Genomic DNA, 27,612 nt, shown 5'->3' with positions numbered 1-27,612 from the left:
CCTCCACTGTCAAACCAGCATTAGGACCCCGGCGGAATTCCATAACCTCTCCATGATCATTCTCACTGCTAAACGGGAGTGATAATAACAGTCACTAATTAAAAGGGTTATTAGGGTATTAAATGAGTCTTAGTCCATGTGGTAAATTTGGAACAGCACCCGGCACACAGTAAGTGCTCAATAAACGTTAGCAAGGATCATTACGGTTAGATGGTGAGTAGAACTTTCTAAGCACTAGGTCTGAGAGCCTGGGACTCCGTTGCCAAGGGAGATGAGAGAACCTTTTCAAATATGGGAGCTCTGGCCCCGGGGATTGTCCAGAAGCGGAGTCTTGGCGCCTGCCTTTTCCTCACCTCACTCCTGTGACCAGGGGAAACCCAACCGCTGTGGCAGGGACGCCTTGGTCCCCTGAGCCTCCCCGGCTCGTCCACGTCTCCCGCGCGCCTCCCCTGGGCCTCCCTCCCGCCGCTCCACACCTGTCAGCCTCCCCGCAGCCTCCCTGTGGCCTGAGCCCTGGGCCTCAGCTGCAAACCCTCGGCGCCCTGGGTTCTGGCTCCCCGTGCATTGCGTATCCCCAGGCTGCTCTCGTAAACAAAACCCGAGCGTTGGAGCAGCCCCGCGGGCGGACGGGCGGGCGCGGGAGCCCGCTCGGCGTACTGCTAGCGCGCCCCGGGAGCCCCGGGAGAGCCAAGGGGCGATGGTGGCGGCCGCGGCGGCAACAGCAGGCTGCTCAGCTTTGTTATGAATAGATGAAAGAGGCCACCTACACAGTAACCCAAATTACGAGACCTTCCTCCTCCCTATCTCACCGAATCAAGAGGGGAGGGGAGATGGGCGTGGAGGGAGGGCGGGCGGGCAGGAGGCGGAGGGCGGAGGAGGAAGAGGATGAGGAAGGGGGCCAGTTGCATCCCACTTTCACAATGGGAAAGTGAAACGCACAAGCGCACCCAACCTCTCCAGCCCTCCCCGCCTGCCTCGCTCCCCTCCGCCCGTCCCCTCCCTTACCCTCCGCGCCTCCCCGCGAGCGCCAGCGCTGCACAGAGGAACTCTCCGGAGAAGGAGGGCGAGGAGGAAGCGGCGCCGGAGCGCGCAGGGCTTGCCGCCGCCGCCGCCACCGCCGCCGCACAGGCTGCCGGAGCGACCCCGCCGCGTGCCGCCCTCCCTGCTCTCCTTCCCGGGTGAGCCGCGGGGATGGGGCGGCCGCGGGAGCCCGAGCGCGCGCAGGAGCCGCCGCCGCCGCCGCCCGCGTCTCCGTCGCCGCGCGCCTGAGTCGCCGTCGCCGCCGCGCGCCCTGCCCGGGGGCGGCCCCCCCAGCCCCATGGAGGTCTCCCGGAGGAAGGCACCGCCGCGCCCCCCGCGCCCCGCCGCGCCGCTGCCCCTGCTCGCCTATCTGCTGGCGCTGGCGGCGCCGAGCCGGGGCGCGGACGAGCCCGTGTGGCGGTCGGAGCAAGCCATCGGAGCCATCGCGGCGAGCCGGGCGGACGGCGTGTTCGTGGCGAGCGGCAGCTGCCTGGACCAGCTGGACTACAGCCTGGAGCACAGGCTCTCGCGCCTGTACCGGGACCAGGCGGGCAACTGCACGGAGCCCGTCTCGCTGGCGCCCCCCGCGCGGCCCCGGCCGGGGAGTAGCTTCAGCAAGCTGCTGCTGCCCTACAGCGAGGGGGCGGCCGACCTCCAGGGGCTGCTGCTCACCGGCTGGACCTTCGACCGAGGCGCCTGCGAGGTGCGGCTCCTGGGCAACCTGAGCCACAGCTCCCTGCGCAACGGCACCGAGGTGGTGTCCTGTCACCCGCAGGGCTCGACGGCCGGCGTTGTGTACCGCGCGGGGGACCAGAACCGCTGGTACCTGGCAGTGGCCGCCACCTACGTGCTGCCGGAGCCCGAGACCGCGAGCCGCTGCAATCCGGCGGCGTCCGACCGCGACACCGCCATCGCCCTCAAGGACACGGAGGGACGCAGCCTGGCCACGGAGGAGCTGGGCCGCCTCAAGCTGCGCGGGGGCGCGGGCAGCCTGCACTTCGTGGACGCCTTTCTCTGGAACGGCAGCGTCTACTTCCCCTACTATCCCTACAACTATACGAGCGGCGCCGCCACCGGCTGGCCCAGCATGGTGCGCATCGCGCAGAGCGCCAAGGTGCTGCAGTTCCAGGGCCAGGCGGCCCTCGACTGCGGCCACGGCCACCCCGACGGCCGGCGCCTGCTCCTCTCCTCCAGCCTGGTGGAGGCCCTGGGCGTCTGGGCGGGTGTGTTCAGCGCGGCCACCGGCGAGGGCCAGGAGAAGCGCTCCCCCGCCACCACGGCACTCTGCCTCTTCAGGATGAGTGAGATCCAGGAGCGCGCCAAGAGCTGCTCCTGGGACTTCCAGACGGCCGAGCAAAACTGCGTAAGTCCTGCCGCCGGGACGCCGAGGGGAGTGCTCCCGGTGGGGAGCCGCCGCCAAGGGCGAGCGGGAGGGAGACCAGGTTGCCCTTTACCAGGTCTGGGATTCACACGGCCGGCTGGCGGCCAGCGAGCCGTTTTCACGGGGTCTCGGAGACCTTCGGCTGCTCTAGAGCACAGCCAGAGGTCCCCAGAGGGAGCGTAAACGGCGAGGTGGAGAAGGTAGGAGTTTGGCTTAAAACTCTAGTGACTGTATCCCAGTGTCATCCTTCTCTGTCCAAACGACGCTTGTTTGGGGCTGAGCCGCCGCAGGCAGCCTACGCTCCCTTCCCTAATCGCCTCCCCAGGTGTACGGGTGTTAGCAGGCGTGTGGCTTGACCCTTCTCAACTCGGTTGCCAAACACAGCGCCCTGGGCAGAGAAGTCGGTGAACCCAAAAGGCATGCTGCCACACCCCAGCCGTTGCGCACCCCCCTCCCCGCAACACATGTGATGTGGTCTGAAGAGTTGGTAGCCTGCTCAACCTGGGTCAGTGCTGGCCTGGAAAAGCGGCCCACGCTGGGTGGAACGGAACCGTCAGCCTGACCTAGTGCCAGGGCGGGCGGGAGGCTGTGGCTCTGCCGTGGGGGCACTGTGGTCTCTGGGGGGAGAGGCAGGGGAGGTTGAGGTGGCTTTGTGGATGAAAGCTTCAGCCGGGAGGGAAGCAAGGAAAGATGTTGGGGTGCTACAGGCAGCTTCTGGGCTCCACGTTGCCGGTGGAGACTGTGGGGCGCAGAAGCACCACCCTTGTGTTGTGTCCAACCAGTAAGAGCACAGGTTTCCCCTGGGTTCTCAGGGCAGCCCCAGCTTGACTCTGGAGATTGGCAGCTCTTTGACTGGAAAATAAAGCCGCGGTTCAAGAGGGTCCAGTTGATGGGGATTATGGAGCCATTGTGCACTTCTCAGAGGCTGGTTTCCTTCCAAGGCTGCTGGCACATCGACTCCACATATGGCTCCTGAGAGGGGAGCCTGCTGAGAGCCTCCTTTATAACTGGACAGAAATCAAAGAGCAGAAATTAACGGCTACAGGTGTTGCCATTGTTTTGGTATAAAATGCGTCAGAGAGGAAGGGGAGAAGTCTCCACTTGGAAAATGTGTTGTATTGATACATTGTTGCATAAGCACACAGGAGAGCCCTGGCTCTAAGGTATGTTACTATATGTAGGGAAAGACACTCTCACCCCCACCACCCCCCCACCCCTGTCTCTGAAAAGCACATCTCACCAAATATTAAGTCCTATTATTCAGGGAGAAAAAAAACTGAGGTCTTTTGCAAGGCTCCTTAGATGGTCATTTGCTTTTCTCCCTCCTTGCCTGTCGGTTGTGTGCTGGGACACACACATAATGCCTTTCTTTAGTTACTGGTATAATTTTTTTAAGCATAGATAACAAATGATGCTCCCTGAATGCCTTCATCTTGCCATACACATATATTCAACATCTATTTTCATGAGAGCTTTATAATCTGAGAGCTCCAGTTTGGCAGAAACCATTTCCTTCTACTCCTCTGTTGAAAGACTTGAACATACCCGCCCCTCCGCCCCCCAGACGTTACTTAGTGCCAAGCTTCAGGCATACTTGGTCTCTGGGGTTAATGACAAGACAGCTCAGAGGCCCACAGCAGGTAATAACAGTGGAAGTCCGAGCTTTGCCATCTGACAGCTGTGTAGATGTGTGGAGCCAAAACATTTCTCTTGACTGCCTCTCTCTACCCGTTGGGTCCTGGAGGACTTAGTTCCCTTCCAAACCCAGCAGACATCCTGAGTGCACTCGCTCACAATCCACATTTTGGGGTGGTCAGGTCTTCCTAGTTGCTCTGGGATGAGGAGGGAAGGGGGTGGGTCAGAGCGCTGTTTACCCATCTTCGTGGGAGCTTCCGGGAGAGAGGTTCCCTTGGAAATCAAGCCAGGGGTAAAAACCTGCAGCCAAAAATCTGGGGTTGGAAAAATAAATAATTAAAAGAGGTCCCTCCGCAGCATTTCTTGCTGCTGCTTATCAAGAACTCCCAGTGTGCTCAGAGCAGGGTGTTCTGAAAGACAGGGTCCCTACCTCCTGAGCTTGTCATCCAAGTTAAATAATATACTCTGCTTCAAACAATAGCATGTCATGGCTGCACAGGTGGGAGCTTGGAGTTTTGCATTTATTTTTTCATTTCAGTAAATTCCTTGCTGCTAGTATGCATTACAAAAGCCTTAATGGAAGTGAATTTCAAGAGGGGTTTGAATGGGGGGGGGGGAAGGAAGGTAGTTTTGATGAAAAAGCTGACAATTTTTCTAACCTATCAAATAGGCAGATAAGATACTCAGTTCAACAAATATTTGTTTGACGCCTGCCAGTGTAAGCAATGCTCTGTGCTGGGCGCTCCTGATTTTGCCACTGAAAGGACAATGGCAGGTTGCAGCCCCATTTAATGGGGTCATAGGATCAGAGTGCCCCTGGTTGTCACTCAGAACAATGATGTTATTTGCTTGCCTTGGCTGTGCATTTCATTTTCAGGTTTTGAATGTATTTTGGAAAAGGCATGCTGAATTATAGGTGCCTAAAACAAGAGACTGACTTGAAACACTCTAGAGGGAGCCTCAATAGATTCCAACAGCAATTCTGCAGAGCAGACACAGTAATTTTAACAGTAATCCACAGGCAGTGAGGCCTGAGTGGCTGGATTTGCTGCCTTCTCCTCTACTACTAGATGGCTCTCTCTTATTTTCCATCTTCAATCAACCACGGGGAGCAGAGTGACAGGAGCGACTGGGTTGTGTTTTCTCCTCTTAAGTCAGTTGCTTCTCCTGCTAAGGATGAATTTACGAGGTGCTTGTGCAATGAGTGAGGAACGTTCCCATTTACCTGATGAGGAAGCCCAAGATCAGTTGGGTCACTTGCTCAAGGTAACAAAACAAGCGTCTGAGCCTCCCAGCTCAAACTCGAGTCTTGAAATGTCTACTTCTGTATTCTTTCCACCACTCGAGTGCTTTTCAAACTTTCCCTTGAAAGTCCTAATTACAAAGGAAGCAACCAGCCTCCCCTACCATGGGGGGGGGTTGAGGCTGGAGGCTGCCCTTTGAAGTGTTCTAAAACTTTATGTGATTTTTTTTTTTCATTCTGTTCCATAACCTCTCTGTGTGCTTGGGTTAACATATTTAAAAACATAGTAAATGCTTTAAATTCTGTACAAATGAATTAACTTCCTCCCCCTCTGAACTCCTGCTGTCCCTGGCACACCAATGTACTCCTAGAAAAGTGTACCCAAGTTTTCAAGTCTGCTTGTTCTACAGGTACTTGGCTGCCATATTTGGGTCCTGGAGTTGCTTGTGGTCTAAACATGGTCGGCCACTCCTCGTATGGACACCGAGGGTAGTGTGGTTTTTGTTTTGTTTTTCATACTGTCGGCTAATAGGACTGACTTTTGTAGTTCATTCTACCCCTTGTGGGGAGACACACCCCTTCCTCCAGACGTAATTCCAAAGCCTGATATAATTTAGCTGTCACACAGACAACCACAAAACACTCGCATGCTCTCCAGCAGATGGTAACACGAGATACTTCTAGCCATCACGTGCAGAAGAGATGTCCCACGACCACTCAGCAATGCAACCTGGTGCGTTGCCTCTTGACCTCAAAATCCACAGTCTTCCTGTGATGTTTATTCCTCCCTGTAGTTTCTGTGACGATCCTGTCTAGCCATGTTGCAATTTGTAGACGAGATGGTGAATTTTACCCCTGTACACGCATCTGAAATGCAGGGGTAGATTTAAATAAACCCAACACCCGGTTGGGGGGGGGGGGATGGGAAGCAATCATAGCTACTATCTCCTGGGTAGTTACGATGGCCAGGCTTTGTGCTAAGCGCTTTACATGCCTTGTTTTCAGTTGATTTTCACAGTCTCCCAATGGGGCAAGAGCTGTAGTTATTATTATGATTTTATAGGTGAGAAAATTGAAGCCTGGAGAGTTTTGGTTCAGTTCCACAGCTGCTAAATGGCTGAAGATTTAGGACCTGGGTGGTCTGGCTTGTGGACCTGAGCTTGTAAATCACTGCCATGGGTAGTCCAGCACCGCGGATGTTGGGTCGTGTAGTCAATCCTAACACGCATGGAGCAAGCCAGGCCCTTGCAACTGCTCTGATAAGATCAGCTGTTTGTGGACATAAGACACGATAGGACAGAGGACCCTTGACTGTGAACTGAGTTTCTGGATTTTCAGACTGAATGACCAAAAGTTCAGACCCCGGGGGGGTATTAGCTCCTTAGCTGTCATTCTTTATATTCTAGACCGCTTTGGCATTCTTTATATTCAGACTCACAAACGACGTCCGAGAAACCAACAAGGCCTCCGGGGGCTGCTCCCGGACACGACGTAGCTCATGTCCTGAATCCCGAGATCTCAGCCTGTTAAGTCTGGGTTACAGGCACTCTGGTCTTTATTAGCAGCCACGGTTAAAATGTAAGCCCCAGAAGGTCAGGAACGTGTAACCGTTTGTTCTCTGTTGAACCCGGAGTACCTAGCATATGGTACCTGACATGTCATTGGGGCTTGAGAAATATTTGTGGAATTAATAAATGCAGGGTCTCGGAGCATCATGTTGGAAATGTTTTCTGTGCTTAGCAGCAACATTTTCTTCAGTCTGGCCACTTCATACTCCCTTAACTATTGGCTTTGTCTTTTCTTTTTTAAATTTTTTAATGTTCATTTTTGAGAGAGAAAGAGAGTGAGCGAGCACGAGAGAGGGAGACCCAGAATCCGAAGCAGGCTCCAGGCGCTGAGCTGTCAGCACAGAGCCAGACGGGGGGCTCAAACCCATGAACCATGAGATCATGACCTGAGCTGAAGTTGGACACTTACCCGACTAAGTCACCCAGGCACTCCAGCCATTGGCTTTTTCTTAATGTGTGCATCAGGGCCCCTCTCTTTCCTAGTCCTAAGCTATCAGAGATCCTTCACCCCTCCAGCTCTTCCCAGAAAACCCCATTTATTGGAATAGCCCTTCCTCTGCTCTTATCAGTCTGCAACTTTGACCATAGAAACCCAGCGTGGTTGGCACTTCTATGGTAAAACGTAATAACATCTGTGATCATGCCTTTCAGTGACAGGAGGAAGGGGCTTTGTGTTACAGAGCAATGGTTCTCAAAGTATAGTGTCCGAACCAGTAGCATCAGCATCACCTGGGAATTTGCTAGAAATGCACATTCTTGGGCCCCACATCAGACTAACTAAATCAGAAACTGGGGACAGGATTGGCAATCTGTTTTAACAAGCCCTCCAGGCGATGCTAATTCACACTCAGGTTTCAGAACCACTGTGGTAAGGTGACACAATTTTCCTTGTCTTCTGGCGGAGGCACCTGGAGTAAGAACCTGTCCTATTTTTTCTGTTGCAGTTTTACTTAGGGCCGCATAAAGTGACCAGCTCATTCCACTACCCTTATATTCCTTATGCTTTTCTTATTGAGGGATGATTAACGTAGCATTATATTATTTTCAGGTGTCCAACATTGATTTGACAATTCCACACGTTAGTGAATACCACAATAAACGTAATCACCCTCTGTTGCCATGCAATGTTGTTATAGTATTATTGACTATATGGCCTATGCTGTGCTTTTCATCTCCATGACTTATTTTGTAACTAGAAGTCTGTACCTCTTAATCCCTTTTATCTATTTCACCCATCCCCCAACCTACCTCCCTGCTGGCCACTACCAGGTCTCATCCTTTTTTTAATAGCTGAGTAATGTTCCATTGTATATGTACCACATCTTCTGTATCCATTCTTCTATCAATGGCCCCAGGGCTTGCTTCCATATCTTGGACAGTGTAAATAATGCTGCAGTAAACACAGGAGTGCATATACCTTCTCAAATTAGTATTTTCATTTCCTTAGGGTAAATACCCAGTATTCCAGTAGAATTACTGGATCATATGGCAATTCTATTTTTGACTTTTTGGGAAACCTTCCTACTGTTTTCCACAGTGGCTGCATCCATTCGCATTCCCACCAACAGTGTACCAAGTTTCCTCTTTCTCCACATCCTCGCCAACACCTGTTGTTTGTTGTGTTTTTGATTTTAGCCATTCTGACAGCTGTGAGGGGATATATCGCTGTGGTTTTGATTTGCATTTCCCTGGTCGTGAGTGATGTTGAGCATCTTTTCATGTGTCTGTTATACACCTCCTACTCTTCTAATTGCTCAAAGCAAATACCTAGAAAACCTTCTAAAACCTTTCCATTTGGGGGCTTGTAGTCTGAGTCTCAAGAACCTAAAGGTCACAGATTAATTAGCTCCATCACTCTTGTATATAGCAGTTTGTTTGCATTTCATTCCAGAATGTGGTGGGGATTTCTAGAATCTTCCACCCTGCTGTACATCAGAACCAGTTCCACTGTCGAAACGTCCATATTGAAATTCTCTGAGGATCTACTCTTTATAGCTTCAATCCTGGTAGGAATTTCTATGTTAGGCAGAGTCGGTTGCATGAAAGAAACATCCGCTTCAGCTCAAATAAGGGGATGGGGGTCTTAGTGGAAAGAACTATGTGGAATTATGTGGAAATCTAGGAATAGGAGCAGTACTGCGAAGTGGTTACATGCACCGGCTGTGGAGCCAGGTCAGTTGGGACCAAGGCTGCTGCGTATGAGTTTGGGACCTTAAGCAAATTATGTAACCTTTCTGTGTCTCGGTTTCTTTGTCTATATAGAGGCATCGTATTTGCTTCATAGGGTTATTGCCTGGATTAAGGAGTTGATATGTCTTGGATTAACACTACCTGACCCATAGTAAATGCTACGTATGCATTTACTGTCATCACCATCATCATGATTAATAGCAAATAGGATGGGCTTTCCTTGGAATTGGAAGGAGGTTCTGGACCCAAGGCACCTGGCAGAAGCTCAGCGGCAGGAGGTGATAGAGGCTCATTCTGAGGTTTCACTGTCAGCATGACTTAGCACGGCCACTTCCCTCTGTCCTGCTACCAGATGGCCTCCTTTTCCTCAAACATCTGCCCCTCGCACCCTCCATCCGAATGCTACAGACTGCTTTAATACCCACTCCGCCTCTTGATGGTATTTAACCCTCTGTATCGGCTACTCAGTGGCAACACCTTTCTGTGTTATTTATTCAAATGACCAAGAAAGAGAAAGCGTTGGGGTCCAACTCAACTTTTCACGTCCGATCAGAGCCCTCATTCAGAGTAGGAATTTCTTGCCCTCGGGGGATATACTGCCCCTTGGTCCAGTCAGAAGAAGGGGATCAACATGGCCCCCAGAAGGCCCAGTGGGCAGATTCCCTGAGAAAGGAATGGTGAAAGGGCCGCATCATGACCTCCATGTTGACGACAGCAGCGTGGCACCATCTCTGTCTCCCTTTAAGCTTCTTGATGTTCTCTGTCTTCCCTGAACATGTGGTGTGGCACATAGCTGATAAAGACTGAGGTCTGCTCTGAGAAATCCCACAGTCTGTGGGGGGGGTGGGGGGTGGGGGCGGGCAATTTGGAGGCGTTACGGGTCTGACCTGTTTGTGGGAGCGGGAACGTGGTAGTATTCAGTTTTTTGCTTCGCTTCTTGTGAAATGTGCTCATAGTTTTTTTAGTTTTAATTTTCTATTTTGATGGAAGTGCTAATTTTCATACTGTCACAGAACTCAGTAGAATTGCGACCTTTTCTTCCCCACAATCTGTGGTTGAGTTTCATACTGGTTTGTCCACCTAATCGTTACAGATACCGTTCTCCTTGGAGGAGTTATGGGGATTTGACCCCAGGAATCCCAGCCTCACTACCCTGGCCAATGCTGTCATGCAGAGGTCAGCACACCTCTCCTGCAAAGGTCAAATCGTCAATACCTTAGGCTGCACCTGCCACACAGTCTCTGATGCATTTGCTCAACTCTGCTGCTATCGTGTGAAAACAACCATAGACTATACATAGAAACAAATGGGACAGTGTTCCAGTAAAGTGATGCACACTGAAATCTGAATTTCATATAATATTCGCTTATGAAATAGTCTTCTTTTCATTCCCCACCCACCTCAGCCATTTAGAAATGGAAAAAAACCATTCTTAGCCCCTGGGCCATTAAAACAAACAAACAAATGAAAATGGGCAGTGGCCAGATTTGGTCCCCAGGTGGTAGTTGCCCGTCCCGCCATTATGCAGAGGGTGAGTGTGAAACAAACCTTCCCAATGCCAGGAGATGTGGTGAGAGAGGTGGCAAAAAGAAGCTGTGGGAGCCCCTGGAGGGAGCGTCAAACTCGGGCTTCAGAGAGGTGATGCCGGAGTTGTGTCTTGAAGCCAAGTGGAGGAGGCAGGGAAGGGCGTTTGGGCACAAGCAGGATGTTGAATAAGCTTGTGAGCCGCAGGTAGCTCACCCTGGCTGGGGAGTGTCCAGAAACAAGTGTGCAGGGCCAGATGGCCGCAGGCTTAATGAGACAGGCCAAGACGGCTGGATTTTATCCTGATGGTGGGTCGTTTTCAGACTTTCCAAACCTGGTCTTTACCATAAATCTTCCCCAGGAGCTTTATACGAGAAAAAGGTTGGCATCTCATCATTGACCTGCTGTTCTGGGTGAGACCGATGGCCAGGTGCTGGGACACAGCATGCGGCAGGGGTCGGGAGGTTCCCTGCAGCCTGCGTACCCCACCCCCATGCCTGTCCCTGAGGCATCTCAAAGGAACTTGTAGGATTCTGCTGAACAGGGTGTGAAAACCATGGCTGCGGCTAGTGGAGGACAGGAGCGGACAACATGCAGACATGATCTGATGGTGTTCCACACTGAGCACGCAGAAGAATGGAGAGGCAAAACAGCTGATGAGAAGGACACTCACTGGTTCAAACGAATGATTTCTTGAGTCTCTATTGTATGCCTAGCACTGTGTGAAAATATTTGACACTGGTAAGTAGAATAGACAACATGTAGCAAGTAAAGAAGTTCTTTTTATATTAAAACGATAGCACCTATAGAGCACCTACTGTGTACCCAGTGTTCTAAGCATTTTATAATATTAATAGAATATTAACTCCTTGAATCCTCACCACAATTGATGAGGTGGGTAATATTATTACTTCCATTTTACAGACGAGGAAACCGAGGCACAGGCAGAGATTAGGACTGCATATGAGCTAAGCAGGTGTTGGGGAAGGTTCTCTTTAAGGAGGCTGAGGGGACACCAGGAAGATGAGAAGGGACGGTTGTAGATACCCCTGTGGAGAACTGGGCTGCAAACACTCCTAGCACCCTGGAGAGCCCAGAGGGGAATGGCTTGGTCGGCTTGAAGAACGAGGGTAGCGTGGTTGAGTCCTGGGGAGGTGGTGAGGGAAGAGGAGAGGGGAGGAGGCCGGAGAAGACGGCAGCAGCGGGATCCTGTAGGCCTCACAGGCTACGGGAAGGAGAGGATATTGTATTCTTTTTTTTTTTTTTTTAGTCTATATTTTTGAGAGAAAGCAAGTGAGAGCAAGGGACAGAGAGAGAGAGAGAGAGAGACAGAATCTCTGCACTGTCAGCATAGAGCCCCACATGGGGCTGGAACTCACAAACTGTGAGATCATGAGCTGAAACCAAGAGTCTGATGCTTAACGGACTGAGCCACCCAGGCACCCGGAGAGGATATTTTCTCCTCAAAGCATGGAGGGGCCTGGGCAGGGCAGTGAAGTGATTGGGTTTGAACCCCTAGAGAATGGCCATTCTGTGGGGCATGGATGGGAGGTTGGCACTGGTGGAAGCAGGGAGACCTGCAGTAGGCTCCTGAAGTCGTCTGGGCAGGAGATGATGTCGCCTTGGTCTGGAGGGCTGATGGTGAATATGGAGAGAATCCCGTGGGATTCTGTGGATTACCAACTGAGGAGTGTGGACAACCTGAACCCAGCTGGTGGCAGTGACAGTGGAGAGGACACATAAAAGGAAACAGCTTTCTAAGAGGTAGGAACAGAGAGGTTTCAGTGACCAGTTAGAAGACAATTCTGTGTTGGTTTTGAGATGCCTATGGGACACCCAGGAGGAGCCACCAAGCAGGCAGTTGGCAGTGAAATTAGGGATTGGGGATGTGCGAGGCTCTGTTTGGGGCTCAACGCAGTGCTATTTGGACTGTGTGTGCCTTGAGGGGTGTGACTGGGTCTGTCTCCCAAGCATCATAAGACCGTCTCACACCCAGTGGGCCCTCCATAAATGTTCATCAAACTGACCAAGTGTTCTCCATTTGGTGGAGAAGATGATGATTATAGCACAGTGAGCTAAGAATTTCCGGGAGGGGGTGACACTGGAGCTATGTTGATAGGAAGCCAGGTGGCCCAGAGGGAAGGGCATTTCCCTTGTTGTCCCCCCCCCCCCCCCCCCCCCCCCCCCGTCAACCTGGTCTTGGAAGAGTCCGCTAGAGAAGCAGATTCTCGAACACACCAGCTGTTCCTAATCATTGCTCATTGACATCTTCCTGAGGCTCCTTTTTCATCAGTGACCAGTCTTAAGAGTCGTATTCCAAGTGCTGACCCTTCTTCTCTGAGGCACCAGGAAGGGTACGTGGCCCCGAGCAGTCAGCAGTTGTAGGTGTCCTCGAGACCTCCTGTGTATAGCAATATCTCCGTGTCCTCTACCCCAAGGGCTCCTCCCTCCCATGGAGCCCATGTGCTGTGGACTTCTGTGAAGCATGTAGATTCTTCTCAGAACAATGGCTTTAGATGCATAAAACAGAGAATTACAACATGAACCGATTTTATTGATACAAAGATATCTCAAATGGTGTTTTTCAATTTGAGGTATAGTAATATATCTCAACACACTAAATAGCAAGATCTAGCGTCAGTAACTACCATAATTTCAAAGTAGAGATGAGCATAAATGATATTTTGAGATCGCTGAATAACTATAAAATGATATGGATATATCTGATTTCTTTTGGTGACGAAGTCACAGGTTCAATTAATACTACTGTGTCCTAGGCACATGAAAAGATGCTCAACGTCGCTCCTCATCAGGGAAATACAAATCAAAGCCACACTCAGATATCACCTCATGCCAGTCAGAGTGGCCAAAATGAACAAATCAGGAGCAAATAGATGCTGGAGAGGATGTGGAGAAACGGGAACCCTCTTGCACTGTTGGTGGGAATGCAAATTGGTGCAGCCACTCTGGAAAACAGTGTGGAGGTTCCTCAAAAAATTAAAAATAGACCTGCCCTATGACCCAGCAATAGCACTGCTAGGAATTTACCCACGGGATACAGGAGTACAGATGCATAGGGGTGCTTGTACCCCAATGTTTATAGCAGCACTTTCAACAATAGCCAAATTATGGAAAGAGCCTAAATGTCCATCAACTGATGAATGGATAATAAAATTGTGGTTTATATACACAATGGAGTACTACGTGGCAATGAGAAAGAATGAAATATGGCCCTTTGTAGCAACATGGATGGAACTGGAGGGTATTATGCTAAGTGAAATAAGCCATACAGAGAAAGACAGATACCATATGTGTTCACTCTTAGTGGATCCTGAGAAACTTAACAGAAACCCATGGGGGAGGGGAAGGAAAAAAAAAAGGTTAGAGTGGAAGAGAGCCAAAGCATAAGAGACTCTTAAAAACTGAGAACAAACTGAGGGTTGATGGGGGGTGGGAGGGAGGGGAGGGTGGGTGATGGGTATTGAGGGCACCTTTTGGGATGAGCACTGGGTGTTGTATGGAAACCAATTTGACAATAAACTTCATATATTGAAAAAAAAAATACTGTGTCCTGCATTCATAATTAAAGGAAATGCTACATTTCAGTTGGAGTTAGCTAAAATACAGTTGACCCTTGAACAACACAGGATTGAACTATGCAGGTCTACTTGGATTTTTTTTTTGGTAAATAAACATAAACGTTTTTCCTTATGATTTTTTAAATAATGTTTTCTTTTCTCTAGCTTACTTTATCTTTTTTTAATTTAAGTTTTAGTTAACATACAGTGCAATATTGGTTTCAAGAGTAGAATTGAGTGATTCATCATGCGACACCCAGTGCTCATCACAAGTGCCCTTCTTAGTACCTATCCAGCCCATCCCCCCCCCCCACTTCCCCTCCATCAACCTTCAATTTGTTCTCTATCATTAAGAGTCTCTTGTGGCTTGTTTCCCTCTCTTTTCTTTCCCCCCACCCTCCCATGTGTTCATCTGTTTTGTTTCTTAAATTCCACATGAGTGAAATCATATGGTATTTGTCCTTCTGATTGATTTATTTTGCTTAGCATAATTCTAGCTCCATCCACGTCGTTTCAAATGGCAAGATTTTATTCTTTGATGGATGAGTAATATTCCATTACATGCATATATATGTGTATATGTGTGTATATACACACACACACACACACACCACATCTTCTTTATCCATCCATTCATCCATTATCATTCATCAAAACATTTGGGCTCTCTCTATAGTTTGGCTATTGTTGATAGTGCTGCTATAAACATTGGGGTGCATGTATCCCTTCAAATATGTATTTTTGTATCCTTTGGGTACATACCTAATCATGCAATTGCTGGATCATAACGTAGTTCTATTTTTAGTTTTTTGAGGAATCTCTATGCTGTTCTCCAGAGCACCAGTTTGCATTCCCACCAACACTGCAAGAGGGTTCCCCTTTCTCTGCATCCTCGCCAACACCTGTTGTTCCTTGTGTTAATTTTTGCCATTCTGGCAGGTGTGAAATGGTATCTCATCATGGCTTTGATTTATATTTCCGTGATGGTGAGTAATGTCATCTAACTTACTTGATCTTAATACAGTATATAGTATATATAACATACAAAATATGTGTTAATTGACTAAGGCTTTGGGTCAACAGTAGGTTATTAGTTAAGTCTTGAGGGAGTCAAAAGTTATACACAGATTTTCATTGGCACAGGGGGTTGGTGGCCGTACCACTTGTGTTGTTCACGGGTCAACTGTAATTTATTTGTTTTTATCAATTCCATGTATTCTCTGAATTGTACCCATGAATTATAGATATCCATGGAACCCCTCCTCAAAGCATTCATTTCAGTCACTAAATGCTTCCGAAAACAGTGACAGGAAATGTAAAGTGCTGGATTTTCTTTCAAAAACTCATTCCATTGGTTTTGTTTTATAAGAGGGGTTTATTCCCATTTGTATTTTGCAGATCAAGCGCTTGGTCAAGAGCGAGTGCTCCATAAATGATGGTTGGGCTGGCGGATGGCAGATAGGTAGACAGGTGATGGTGGGTGGAGAGAAGCCTCGGGCAGGTTAAATCATCTGCCTAAGACTCACAACTTATGAGTGATAGAGCTTGAACTTGAACCCACATTTTCTAAACTCTAAATTTCTTCTTTCTGTTCTTCCATGCTACCATTATGCTGTTTTTATTTTAAAGAGTTAACCCAGTGTGAAGCCATGTTCATAAATTATGCTGTTCTAATAATGAAAAAAAACAGTCCAATTATCCTTTTTTGGTCAGAGAACACCTAAAGTACTTTGTTCCTATGTTAGAGCCATATTTTAAGTAAACTGACTCTGTAGACTGCCTGCAGACCGAGACGGCAAGAGACCCAGAAATTTTCTCTTACGACTTGTGGATGAACTATGGATATAAAATTTAGAGAAGGCCGAGATGCATGATAGTGGGAGGTGTGGGGTAGTTTAGTACTGCTCCTGAAGGCAGAACCAAGGTCCAGTGTTTACAAGGACAAAATTTGGCTCAACTGAAGAACTCTCTAATGATTAGACCTACTTAGCAATGTACCAACATTGCCTGGTAAGATATTGACTGAAAGAATTCAAACATTGATCCATGTGTTTATTCATGCATTCAATAAACATTTATTGACAACCTACTACATACCAGATGCCTAGGTACATGCCGCCTTCAAAGTATGGAATCAGATAAACTGTTGTTAGAGCTTAGAGTCTACTGGGAGACAGATAACAAATATAATTTTAAAACAATCTTGAAGTAAAAAAGTGGAGTGCTAGGATTCATAATAACTGGGACAAGGATGGAACGATCTATAGTTATGTGTCCACAAGGAGGTGACTTTGCATTTGAAACCTGAAAGATTAGAAAGACCCAACCTCAGGGGAATGAAGCGTGAGGAACTAGAAGTAGCATGTGCAAAGGCCCTGAGGCAGAAATATGGTAACGTGTTAAAAAGTCTGAAGGAAAGTCACTGTGGGACCTGAAGTGGAATGGAAGAGAGGGGTGGTAGAATGTGAAGTCGGCAGTGATGAGCTCGGGTAGGATCTGGGGAGGCACTTGGATTTAGTTCTAAGTGTGATGGGAAGCCAGTAAAGAACTCTAGGCAAGGGAGTAACACTGCTTATTTTATATTTAAAGGGTCACTCTGACTGCTGGTCAAAGAAAGATTGTGGGTTGGAAGGGAGAGACCAGGAGGCTCTTGGAGTAGATCAGGAGCAAGATGGAGGTTGCTTAGACTGGGTGGAGGCCGTGGAGATGGAGAAGACAGATGAGATTGTTGGCGAATCTGGCTGAGATTTTTCATGTATGGCTGTGGGGAGTGGTGGAGAGCATGAGGCTGAGGGTGACTGGTGGTGCCTTTCATCATGATGAGGAAGGCTAGGGAGGAACAGGGTTGGAGTCAAGAAACATCTAGATCATCATTTTCCGGCAACTCTGAACCCTTGTGATAGACTGCCGTGGCTCTCAAGAATGATTCCGTTTATTTGGTATGTAGAGATGTGGGGGACGGAGCTTTTGTACTCGTCAAATGATGGGATGGGGGCACTATTGGCCTTTTCTGGACAGGGATCAGGGATGCTAAAAGTCTCGTATCGTGCAGGACAGCTCCCATAATGAAGAAATATCCCATCCAGAATGCCAGTAACTTCCTCATGGAAAAACATTAGTGGACTGAGAGCTTTTCAACTCTAAGAATGTAGAAAAATGTATTTTTCCCCCCACACTGTTGGCCGTTCATCTCTTTTTGTGAATTATTTGAGTCAGGTTCTTTTCATAAGTAATTGACTGAAATTAGCCACAGGGAGCAGATGGAGATTTCCCTGGAGGAAAGGGTGTAAGCAGGAAGAAGGAAGGCTAAATCTTGGAGAGCAGGACTTTGCTGGTGGGTAGGGCTTTGAGACTGAGGGACACTGAGGGCCTTGAAGGGAGGAGAGAAGGAGGAAGAGCAAGTGGGAAGGTGCAAAATTCAAACTTGGCTCTCTGTTTCCTGTGGTTCCACTGTGCGCTCCCTGATGCTTGCTGGTGTAGAGGCTGTCCGGCTCTTCCCCTAAACTTTGCTTCTCCATCCCTCATGCACACTTTGAACTTTTCCTTTTGATCATTTGCATCCCCAGTATAAATTCTTCCTTCAGATGATCAGAGAGATGCCGTAAACTTAGACTCCAAGCAACGCTGCATACTCTAGAAGAATACAGAAAAGCAACAGGAGTCCTAGTGGCTAATGAAGTTACTATCTTGGGTGAAAAATTGTTCTTTCCATCTCTCTAGCTTCATAAAGGTTGTTTTCTTATTTTCACATGCATAGTTTCATGTGGGCCTCACAGCAATGCTAGTAGGCTGGGCATATGTGTTACTGTATTCATTTTATAGATTTGGTCATTGAAGTTCAGGGGCTTCCCCAAATCAAGCAGCCTGTAAGGGATAGAGTGGGAGGAGAGAGAGAGTGCTCATGTCTCTGGGCACGTGCACAGAACTTCAGTGCAGGGCTCCTACTAAGATTCCCCAACTGCACGTGGGCCCCTGGTAAGTTATGGGAAATGGTGAAGAAACTGTTCAACGTAAGTGGATGCCAAAGGAGAGCGGGATACAAAATTAATTGCCCAAGAGCCATTTTATCAAGGTATAAGTAGTTGATAGGCACGAAGTTGGTATTTTCCATAGCCCCATAAGGAAAAACCAAAAGGAGCAAGTTTTTTTTTTTTTGTTTTGTTTTTTTTGTTTTTTTTTTGTTTTTTTTTTTAGCACATTGGGAATAAAAGACTTAACTCTTGCTGGGTCCCTAACACTTGAGGCCCCACTTTTGTGCACATTTCCTGCAGCTGTCCCCATAAGAGCTGCAGTGTGGCTGTGAACACCCTGCAAAGGCTTGATGATCAAACCATCTTTCATAGGGTGGGAGCAGGGCCTCAGCGTTACCCAAGTCCAGAGGGTGCCGCTCAACCCTAGAATACGTGACTGGTGCCCCCTGGAGTTGTGCGGCACCCCCAGGGAGTGTTTACTGTCGATGAAAGGTAGTATAAGGGTGCTGCAGAGAGGTCGAGCTGTTTCCCCTTGTGATAAGCCCACTACCTGTACACACACACATACGTGCATATGTGCGCGTGCACACGCACACACACACACACACACACACACACACACTAGCACTCATGCCTTCACAGTAGCCTTGGTTCCACTTTGGTGTATTGAGCTCAAGCCTCTCTCTTTTTTCTTTTAATTAATTTTTTTAATTTATTTTTGAGGCAGAGCAAGCACGTGAGCGAGGGAGGGGCAGAGAGAGAGAAAGGGACAGGGGAGCTGAAGCAGGCTCTACGCTGACAGCAGAGAGCCCAATGCGGGGCTCGAACTCACGAACCGTGCAATCATGACCTGAGCGGAAGTCGGGTGCTCAACCGACTGAGCCCCCCAGGCATCCCCCAAGCTTGTCTCTTTTTGAGCCCAAACGCTGAGACGAAGTAGCTTCTTCCTCAAACTGGGAAAACTTTCCCTTCTAGAGAGGGCTAAAGCATGAAGGCATGACGTTATGGTTAGACATGGCAGACGGCAGAGAAGCACAATGACAACTCTGAGGGAACCAAGAAAGCCCAAAGGGGAGACAAGGTTTAGAGCTAAATCAAGATTGGATTTTGTCATGAAAGGCAGAACTGGCAAAAGCATCATTACAAGGCATTAACCTTGTTACACACAGACGAACAAGCAGAGGCTGGGATTCAGAAATAAATTACACATAATAAACTAGACAGAATAGGCTGAGAGCAACATTAGTGATTATGCCCTAAGGGGAGAGAAGGGCAAGATAGAAAATAGGCCAAAAAAAAGAGTAAGAATAATCTCTGGACACAGGGGGCCGACTGCACTATTTCACCCCCTTTTTCGGCTTGACTCCCTGGGTATTAACTTCACTTTTGTGAGGAGGTTTCTCTGAAGGCTGTCTTTCTTTTGTTTTCATTCGCTGAAATGAGCATAAGAAACCCACTCAGAGGGCCCCTTTTTCCATTCACAGGGACTCGTCCGTTTCTGTGTGTGACTAGCACAAAAGAATCCATTTCCATTCAGCTAGAACAGCCCTCAGAGTTTACGTGAGGTTCAAGCCTGCTCTTTCCTATTTCCTTCCAGGCCCGCGGTTGTAATTGGCTACACGATCCTAACTGTGGCCAACGTCCTCCGTGGTGAGACGAACGAGCGCCCAGCCAGTCCTTGGTCCCTCATACTTGAGGAAAAGCTAGAGTCTGGTGTCGCGTCCCACGTGACTCTCATTTCTTGCGCTGACTTGCTTTTGGTTGCAGACATCAGAAAGCCAACCCGACAGGAGCTTAAGCCATAGCATCTATTGTTAACCTAGTAGAAAGCTTAAAGGTTGGAAGCTGTGCTCCGTGGTGTCCTTAAGAAACCAGAGCCTTCATTTTCCCCTGCACCAATTTTAGCACGTTGATTTTCATCCTCCATCTTGAATCTCGTGGAAGCAAAGTGGCTGCCACCACCCCGTACACAGTGGCCTCACACAACAGATTTCAAAGGGAGGAGATACGGGGAGTGGGCGAACAGGGTCTCCTCAAGAGCTTCCTCTTATCACGGAGGAAATTTGTCCCCAGGAGCCCCTCCAGTGGACTTCTTCCATCTCACCGGCCCAATATGGACCACATGGCCACCTCTAGCTCTAAGGGATAGGAAAGCAGATCTCTGGCAGTGGGGAATGGGATAACCATGTGGCTTGGACCAGTCACAGTTGTCCAGGCTTGAGTTTATTGCTACCTGAACCAAATAAGGGTTTTGTGGCAAAGAAGGTGGGAATAACTGCCTCAAGTGTGGCGGCCACTGTTCGTGTTTGAAAATAAGGTAATGAGGGGCACCTCGGTGGCTCAGTCGGTTAAGCGTCCGACTCTCGGTTTCGGCTCAGGTCATGATCTTGCAGTTCGTGAGTTCAAGCCCTGCATAAGGCTCCACGCTGGTGATGTAGAGCCTGCTTGGGATTCTCTGTCTCCCTCTCTCTCTGGCCCTCCCCCACTTGCACTGTCTCTCTCAAAATAAATAAATAAAAAGTAATGTGAACAAATACGGAGTGTGTATTACCATGCACCGAGCACTGTCCTAAGCTTTGCTGGGGCTTGTGTACGAAGTCATTCTCACCACTTCCATTGTATAGAAGAGGAAACTGAGTCACAGCGAGGTTAAAGTGCCCCACGTTAAGTAGCTAGAAAGTGACAGAGCCAGGAATTCAATCCAGGAGGTCTGGCTCACTCTACTATCCCTATTAGGTAAGGTGATAAAATACTCCAAGTAGCACACAGTAAGTACGTGCTACTAATCACAGCTAGTTATTAGTTTAACCCTCCAACAGGGTTAAAGAAACTGCCCGGGCCACCCAGTGGGTGCGAACTGAGCTTGAACGCAGACCTAAGCTCTCTAACTCCCTAGTCCCAGGCAGTTTGTTTATGTCACTAGCTCCCAAGTTCAGAAACATTGATTTCATGGCTCTACTAACCTGTGCTACTGATCCAGGACTTCATTTGGAAAACTAGTTATTAAGAAATGGTCAGAGGGGCGCCTGGGTGGCGCAGTCGGTTAAGCGTCCGACTTCAGCCAGGTCACGATCTCGCGCTCCGTGAGTTCGAGCCCCGCGTCAGGCTCTGGGCTGATGGCTCAGAGCCTGGAGCCTGTTTCCCATTCTGTGTCTCCCTCTCTCTCTGCCCCTCCCCCGTTCATGCTCTGTCTCTCTCTATCCCAAAAAAATAAATAAACGTTGAAAAAAAAAAAAAAAAAAGAAATGGTCAGAACTCAGGGAAGGACACTAGAAAAGATGGGATGGTAATTTGGAAGCAGCTTTTCTTCTTTGCGCCCTTACAGCTTTTGAGCCACTTCTGGTTTTTTGGAGCCAGTCTTTCACAAGCAGAATATCCCATCCAACCTCAGCAAAACTATGCGTCATGTCATGGTCCTTGGCTAATCAGAACGGCTGCAGTTATTAACCACCTACTGTATACCAGCGGTAGGCATACACTGTCCCATTTGTCCTTGTGAATAATCAGTTTACAGCCATAACTTTTTCTGTGCCATGGGATGAGGGAGAATGGCGTCCTCCAGCCATAGATCGTGGTAATAGAACTTTCGAGATGCCCAGGTAGATGACACCCAATTCTCTGAGTTAGCCTCTCTGCAGTGACCAAATATTTAATAAGTGGTCAGCTGATCCTAACTTTGAACAATTCTGGTTTTATTTTAAAGCAAGATGTGTGATGTGGTTTTGTTATTTTTTTCAATCTAAAGGTCATCCGATTTTTCTTTTTCTGCTCATAGTCATGAGGCATCCTTATCTAAACAGTGATCTATTGTTCTGATTCTCAGACCCACAGAGATTTTTTTTTCTTAACTTCGATTTTAACAGGACAGTTCCTCATCTTCCCCGACTGCATGAAAAGTATCTTCTAACAGGAAAAAAAAAAAATCTCTAATGGGCTTTCCAAAAATCTTCTTAAACTGAGTTCACTATGGAACATTTTATGCAAATAAGTCACTCTCTCTTAGGTTATGACATCTTTCCCTTGAAAAGTGATCACGGCATTGGAGAAATCCTCACTAGCTTATCTTTTCTCCCCAGCGTAACTTCAACAAAGAAATAGAGACGGCACTTTAAAGGCTTCAGAAATCAATTTAGTCCATGAATCCATTTACTTTAGATGTTAATGAAACTTGGTGGGTTTAAAAATAATGAATGTTTAATAAGACATAAATTGAAAGACATAAACACTGTCAGCAATAATATAATGAAGTTAATAAGTCTTAGCCTCCCCCTGCTCACCTCCCCTCTCCCCAAACAGGGCGATTTGAGGAGTTAACGGTGATGCTTACTGGAGTTTGCCAGCTCTCCCATTGGCTAAAACTGAAATGTGGGTTTGGAAACCTTAGTACAATTGGGAACTGAGCTCTGGCAGATAAAGTATGCTATCACACTGTGTTCAGTAGCTACAGACAGTAACGGCTCGTTCTAGCTTCATATCTTCCAGAGATTTGTGTAACAAACTCAGTTTCCTGTCGTTGAAGGCAGGAAGCAGCGTGAAGCGCTTTATGCCTTTAACCAAGAAAGAAAAAGACATCTTGGTCAACACTCTCTCTGCCCTGGGTTTAAAAAGGGGCTGTATTTAATGATCAGGAGTAAGCATGTGATTATACGTGCTCAATGCTCCAGACCATTTAAATGTCTTCGGGTTGGAGTTCGGCTTTTTGTTTCCTCATCAAGAGCATCAGCATCAGGGTCCAGTCCTTCTGCTTGGTTCCTCTTTAGCTTTGTGGTTCTGTCCTGCCCACCAGCCTTGAGTGTATCTTTCCCTTTTTACCCTCTGAATTAATTATCCTATCTTTGGGCTTTACATTGTATCCGTCTGGTGAATCCAGAGTCCCTCCTGTCTGCCGTCACACCCAATGGGACTGTCTGTCTCACATTTTGGGAAGTGGCTTGTTTAACCTCACAGAAGCCAATCCCTAACTAAAATAATTTGTTGCAGGATCATGCAAACAGCCAAGCATAAGACTGTCTCCCTCCCAATTCAGCAATGGGCTCTTTCCTTGGCAATAAAGTGAATTCGGTTTGATGTATCAGCTGGGGGAGTGTTAAATGGATGGCTAGCTCGCTGCTGGAAATCAATGCATGTTAATACATAGGAAACCAATGGCTTTCCATGGGTTGGGCAAGCATGGTGATCCCATACATAAAGGGGATAAGAGGTTGCTCCTGGGGATCTTGTCTAAGAAAATGTATTTGGGGCTCGAGTAGGATCCTTCGCAGGTGGGCATGAGTAATTATCACTGTTAAAAATTATCTTTTTTTTTTTCCATTTGTGCGTTTGTGTGCATGTTCAGAAAGAAGGGGAGCAACCTGAAAGAGTCCAACCAATCGCATCATCTACCTTGATCCATTCCGACCTGACATCCGTTTATGGCACCGTGGTAATGAACAGGACTGTTTTGTTCTTGGGGACTGGAGATGGCCAGTTACTTAAGGTTGGTTTTCTGTGCCTTCTTCAATGTCAATTTTAATAGTGATCCATTTTGTGCTTTTTAATTTATTTTTTAGTGTTTCTCGGTTATACACAAGCTCATACCAACTGCTTTGTGAACTGTTCAGAGACCCTCAGAAATTACCAGAAAGAGACTTCTAGAAATCCGTATGTGATAGCCTCCCTAGCCGTGTAACAAAGCACCAGCCACTTTGCTTCCCAGGAGCCTGCCAAGTTATTCTCCCCTTCCTTACTCATAAGCTGCCTAGGTGAGATAAATAGGGGTCTGGCCCTCACCCTACCCTGGATCACCTTCCTAAGACCTTTAACCTTTTAGTTCCTATCTCCTTTGTAGTGGAAATATACAAAGTACCTGACTTCTCCAAACCTCAAACAGATGAGGGATTATAAGACTTAAAAAGTAGAAAAAACAGGTGTTCCTTCCCTCCAGCCTATTTGACACCCACAGAGGGGTTTTGTTTTCTGCCCTTTGTACCCACACATACCATGGAGAGGTTAGAGACCTGAGATCCTTTGAGATTCCCCCTGACTCGTATCTCAGAGGACTATTTTTCCCCCACTGTAGAATGGGTATACCACTGGACAAGTTGGGATTTTTATTCCCTGGGCAGGAAGGGGGAGGCAGTTGGGAGGAGGAGAAAATAAAATCAGGAACCTCTAATGACTTGTCTGGAGTGATATAGTGGTTATCTTATCAATTTCATCAGGCATTTATTGAATACCTCCGGGGGGGGCTCCACCATTATTCATGGCTAGAAACTGCACTGTCACCCTAGGCTGACCTTCCTCTGCCTCCCGGTAGTCGGTTGATTTACTGTCAGTCCAGGTTCTAAATTGAGTACAAATAGATTTGATTTCTCAACTGATCTCCCATTGACAACTAGCTGTGTGACTGTAGGTGAATCGCCTAACCTCTCTGAGTTTCCCTTTCCTCATCTATAAAATGAGATTGTGCTAGACAACCCAGAAAACCCCTTTGTCTCCTGTACGGTCTCTAATTCTGTCTTCTGTGCGCTTATCCCGCACTCTAGCCAAACCTCTTGGCTTGTCCCCCGATGTGCGTTATGTAGTCTTGTTTGCCTACCTTTGTTCACACTGTGCCTCCTTCTGGGATTGCTTGCTTGCTTGCTTTTTTTCTCCCCCTATGCTTTACTGAATCCTATGTATCTATGCTTTGGCTCGGCTCAAACTCCACCTCCTCTTTGAGGCCTCCAAAGCCCAGAGTGATCACGTTTTCCCCTCATCTCCTGAAACACTCATTATCTGTACCATTCTGTAGGCCCATTACAGATGCCTCGTGTTGATCTCCAACCTTTTCACTCATGTTTGTCTTGCCTTCCCAACTTGATTTTAAGCTTCTCAAGAAGGGGGTCCTGAATTCTCACAGCCTAATACAGTGTTGCGTGCCTGGTAGGCATTTGATTTAATCTGTTTTCTTTGGAGGAAACCCAGTAACATATGGGAGGGAGTTTGTTTGTATACACATTCTTTTAAAATATACATTGATCATCTCTCCTGTTGTGTTAGCTTTATTTCCTGGGGAAAGGTAAACACCCGTCAGTCATTCTACCCAAGTGGCTTGGTGCCGTGTGATGACATCTGAAGCGAGGCCAACCTGGTCCGGCAGATTGGACCCATTAACCTGGCAGAGGAATTTGCCATCAATCTTTACGGGGCCTCCTCACCAATTATCTCTTCAGATTTAGGATATTTTTGATGAGTATTTTGACAGGAACACTGTTTCCCCAAAGCTGAGCCAACCAAACTGTTACATGGTAAGTTGGAGGTGAAGAACACTTGGCTATAAATAGTTCCCCATGGGACAGGCTGGTTTCGCCTGTCCTGTTTGCTCACCCCAGCAGTTTGTGTACAACTGGCCAGTTTTTAGTGATGTTGTGACACCAGAGGGGTGGGGCCAGGCTGCAGCTTTAAGCCACCGAGAAAGAGGTGGCTGACCAAAGTCTGGTTTCCTCAGCATCTGTATGGGGTATACCTTCAGAAGCCATGCCTGTGGCCTTGGTGTTTGTTTGTTTGTTTGTTTTTTGGATTCAAATAACAAGGGCAGGTTGGTTTATTGTTTTGGGACGGCTGATATTTGTCTGGTGTTTCCCTTGTGCCAGTCACATTAAATGTTTTAACTCACTGAGTCCTCTCCACGGCTCAGGAAGATAGTTCTGTGATATATCCCATTTTACTGATAAGGGAAGTGAGGCCCAGAGAAAGTGGATGATTTGCCCAAAGTACGCACGGCAGAGCAGAGATCTGAACCTGGAGTGACTTCAGAGTCTGCACTAATGTCCCCTGTGCTCCACTGAGTTTTGTGATCTCTGCCCCAGACATGCACAACCACTCCCTCAGCGTTCTTGGGGTTGGGGGGCAGGGCGTGGTGGTGAAGGGAAGCATGTTGATAGGGATCCATGGAGGGGAGGGGACAGTAGAACCAATACTCCTGGGGTGTGGGTCATGGTTTTTAGAAGCTCCGGGAACCGGCACCTGGGTGGCTCAGTCGGTTAAGGGTCAGTCTTCACCTCAGGTCATGATCTCAGGATCCGTGAGTTCGAGCCCCACATTGGGCTCTATGCTGACAGCTCAGAGCCTGGAGCCTGCTTCACATGGTGTGTCCGTCTTTCTCTCTGCCCCTTCCCCACTCATGCTGTATCTCTCTCTGTCTCTCAAAAGTGAATAAACATTAAAAAAAAAAAAAAAAAAAAAAAAGCAGCTCCAGAAAGGATCCCAGCTCTGGAAGGAGGCAGACCATCTGACTGAAGGGAATGCCTCAATGGCATGATAACTTCTTAGGAGTTAAACCCTCCCCCAGCTTTACTCAGGAAGGTCTCTTCCCTCAGGAGGAAGTTTTGAGGGACGAATTTGAACTGACCTAGCCCTGCCAAGCTGCCTTGGACAGCCCAGTAATTCCCAAGACTCCCCCATGTATCCTGTGTGCAGATTCTCAGATGTAACCCCTGAAATAACCCAGAGTCCCGAGACCCAGGACCATGTCGATGATTGAGAAGGCACAGATAATCCCCGAATCCCTTTGTTCAGAAACTTCAAGCTTCTCCCTTGCCAGACTTGTCACCAGAACTGTTAGAAAAGACGAACATTGATAGACACAAGCTTGGCTTCTTAAGCCACAGAGTGGAGATACTAATGAGCCCCACAAACAAAACCCAACCCGAGGCAGCCAGTGGGAGGAGGAGAAGAAAGAGGGCTTGGATCACCCACAGCCTGACTCATCAGTTTCCCAGTGATCAAGAGTTGGCAACATGTTGACAGACAATAGGCACTGTAGTATACGACTGGTTGGATGAGGGGCAGAAACCAGCAGTTGGGGGCCAATTGCTGGGGTTTTTTTCCACTACACAAACGCACACACACTCTAACTTAAGTCTCTGAAAACCTCACAGAATTTTAACATAGTTCGATGCAATTTTATTATTCTTTTTAAAATTTTTTTGATGTTTATTTTTTGAAAGAGAGAGCGCATGGGGCAGGGGTGGGGCGGGGGGTGGTGGGTGCGGACAGAGGATTCAAAGTGGGCTTTGCACTGAAGGCAGAGAGCCCAGTGTGGCGCTCCGACTCGCGAACTGCGACATCATGACCTGAGCTGAAGTCGGACGCTCAACCGACTGAGCCACCCAGGTTCCCCTGTTTGGTGCAATTTTAAACATCGGGTTATTTAATTTTTTCTTATTATAAGAGTAATATATGTTCCTCGAGAAAGGTGCAAAGTAGCAGAGGGTGAGGGAAAAACAGGAAAAAAAAAATACCCCTCGCGGTTACCGAAAGGCACTGACTGCTATCAGCGTTTTCTTTTTCTTTCTTTTTCTTTTCTTTCTTCTTCTTTTCTTTTTTTTTTTTTTGCATAGTTGAGGTCAGACTCTATCCAATTTTGCATCCATATTTTTCCTTCAGTTATGCCTGTATTAAAATGCTATGGCAAACTCTTGGTTAAATGGTATTTTTAAATAGCTGTATCATATTCTCTTGCGTGGAAACATCACATCGC

At 47.9% G+C, this 27,612-nt stretch overlaps 1 protein-coding gene across 2 annotated transcripts in view; it reads left to right on the top strand.

Moving 5' to 3' along the window:
* Positions 1–901: 901 nt before the first annotated feature.
* The window catches only part of PLXNC1 (plexin C1), a 149,833-nt gene continuing 123,122 nt past the window's right edge, over positions 902–27,612 (top strand). The window contains exons 1-2 of one of the 2 annotated variants that reach the window (XM_086712644.1): positions 902–2,383; positions 23,446–23,586. In XM_086712644.1, coding sequence (XP_086568770.1) covers positions 1,319–2,383; positions 23,446–23,586 — 1,206 coding nt within the window. In that variant the 5' untranslated portion in view covers positions 902–1,318. The remainder of the gene's footprint in view (positions 2,384–23,445; positions 23,587–27,612) is intronic. The other variant, XM_086712643.1, reaches the window with a different exon arrangement.

Source organism: Puma concolor, chromosome B4 (genome assembly GCF_028749965.1).
Source record: "Puma concolor isolate L17-30 chromosome B4, mPumCon1.1.hap2, whole genome shotgun sequence".
Lineage (NCBI taxonomy): Eukaryota > Metazoa > Chordata > Mammalia > Carnivora > Felidae > Puma > Puma concolor.
Note: the sequence above shows the minus strand (reverse complement) of the source record. Positions and strands in the feature narration are given on the sequence as shown.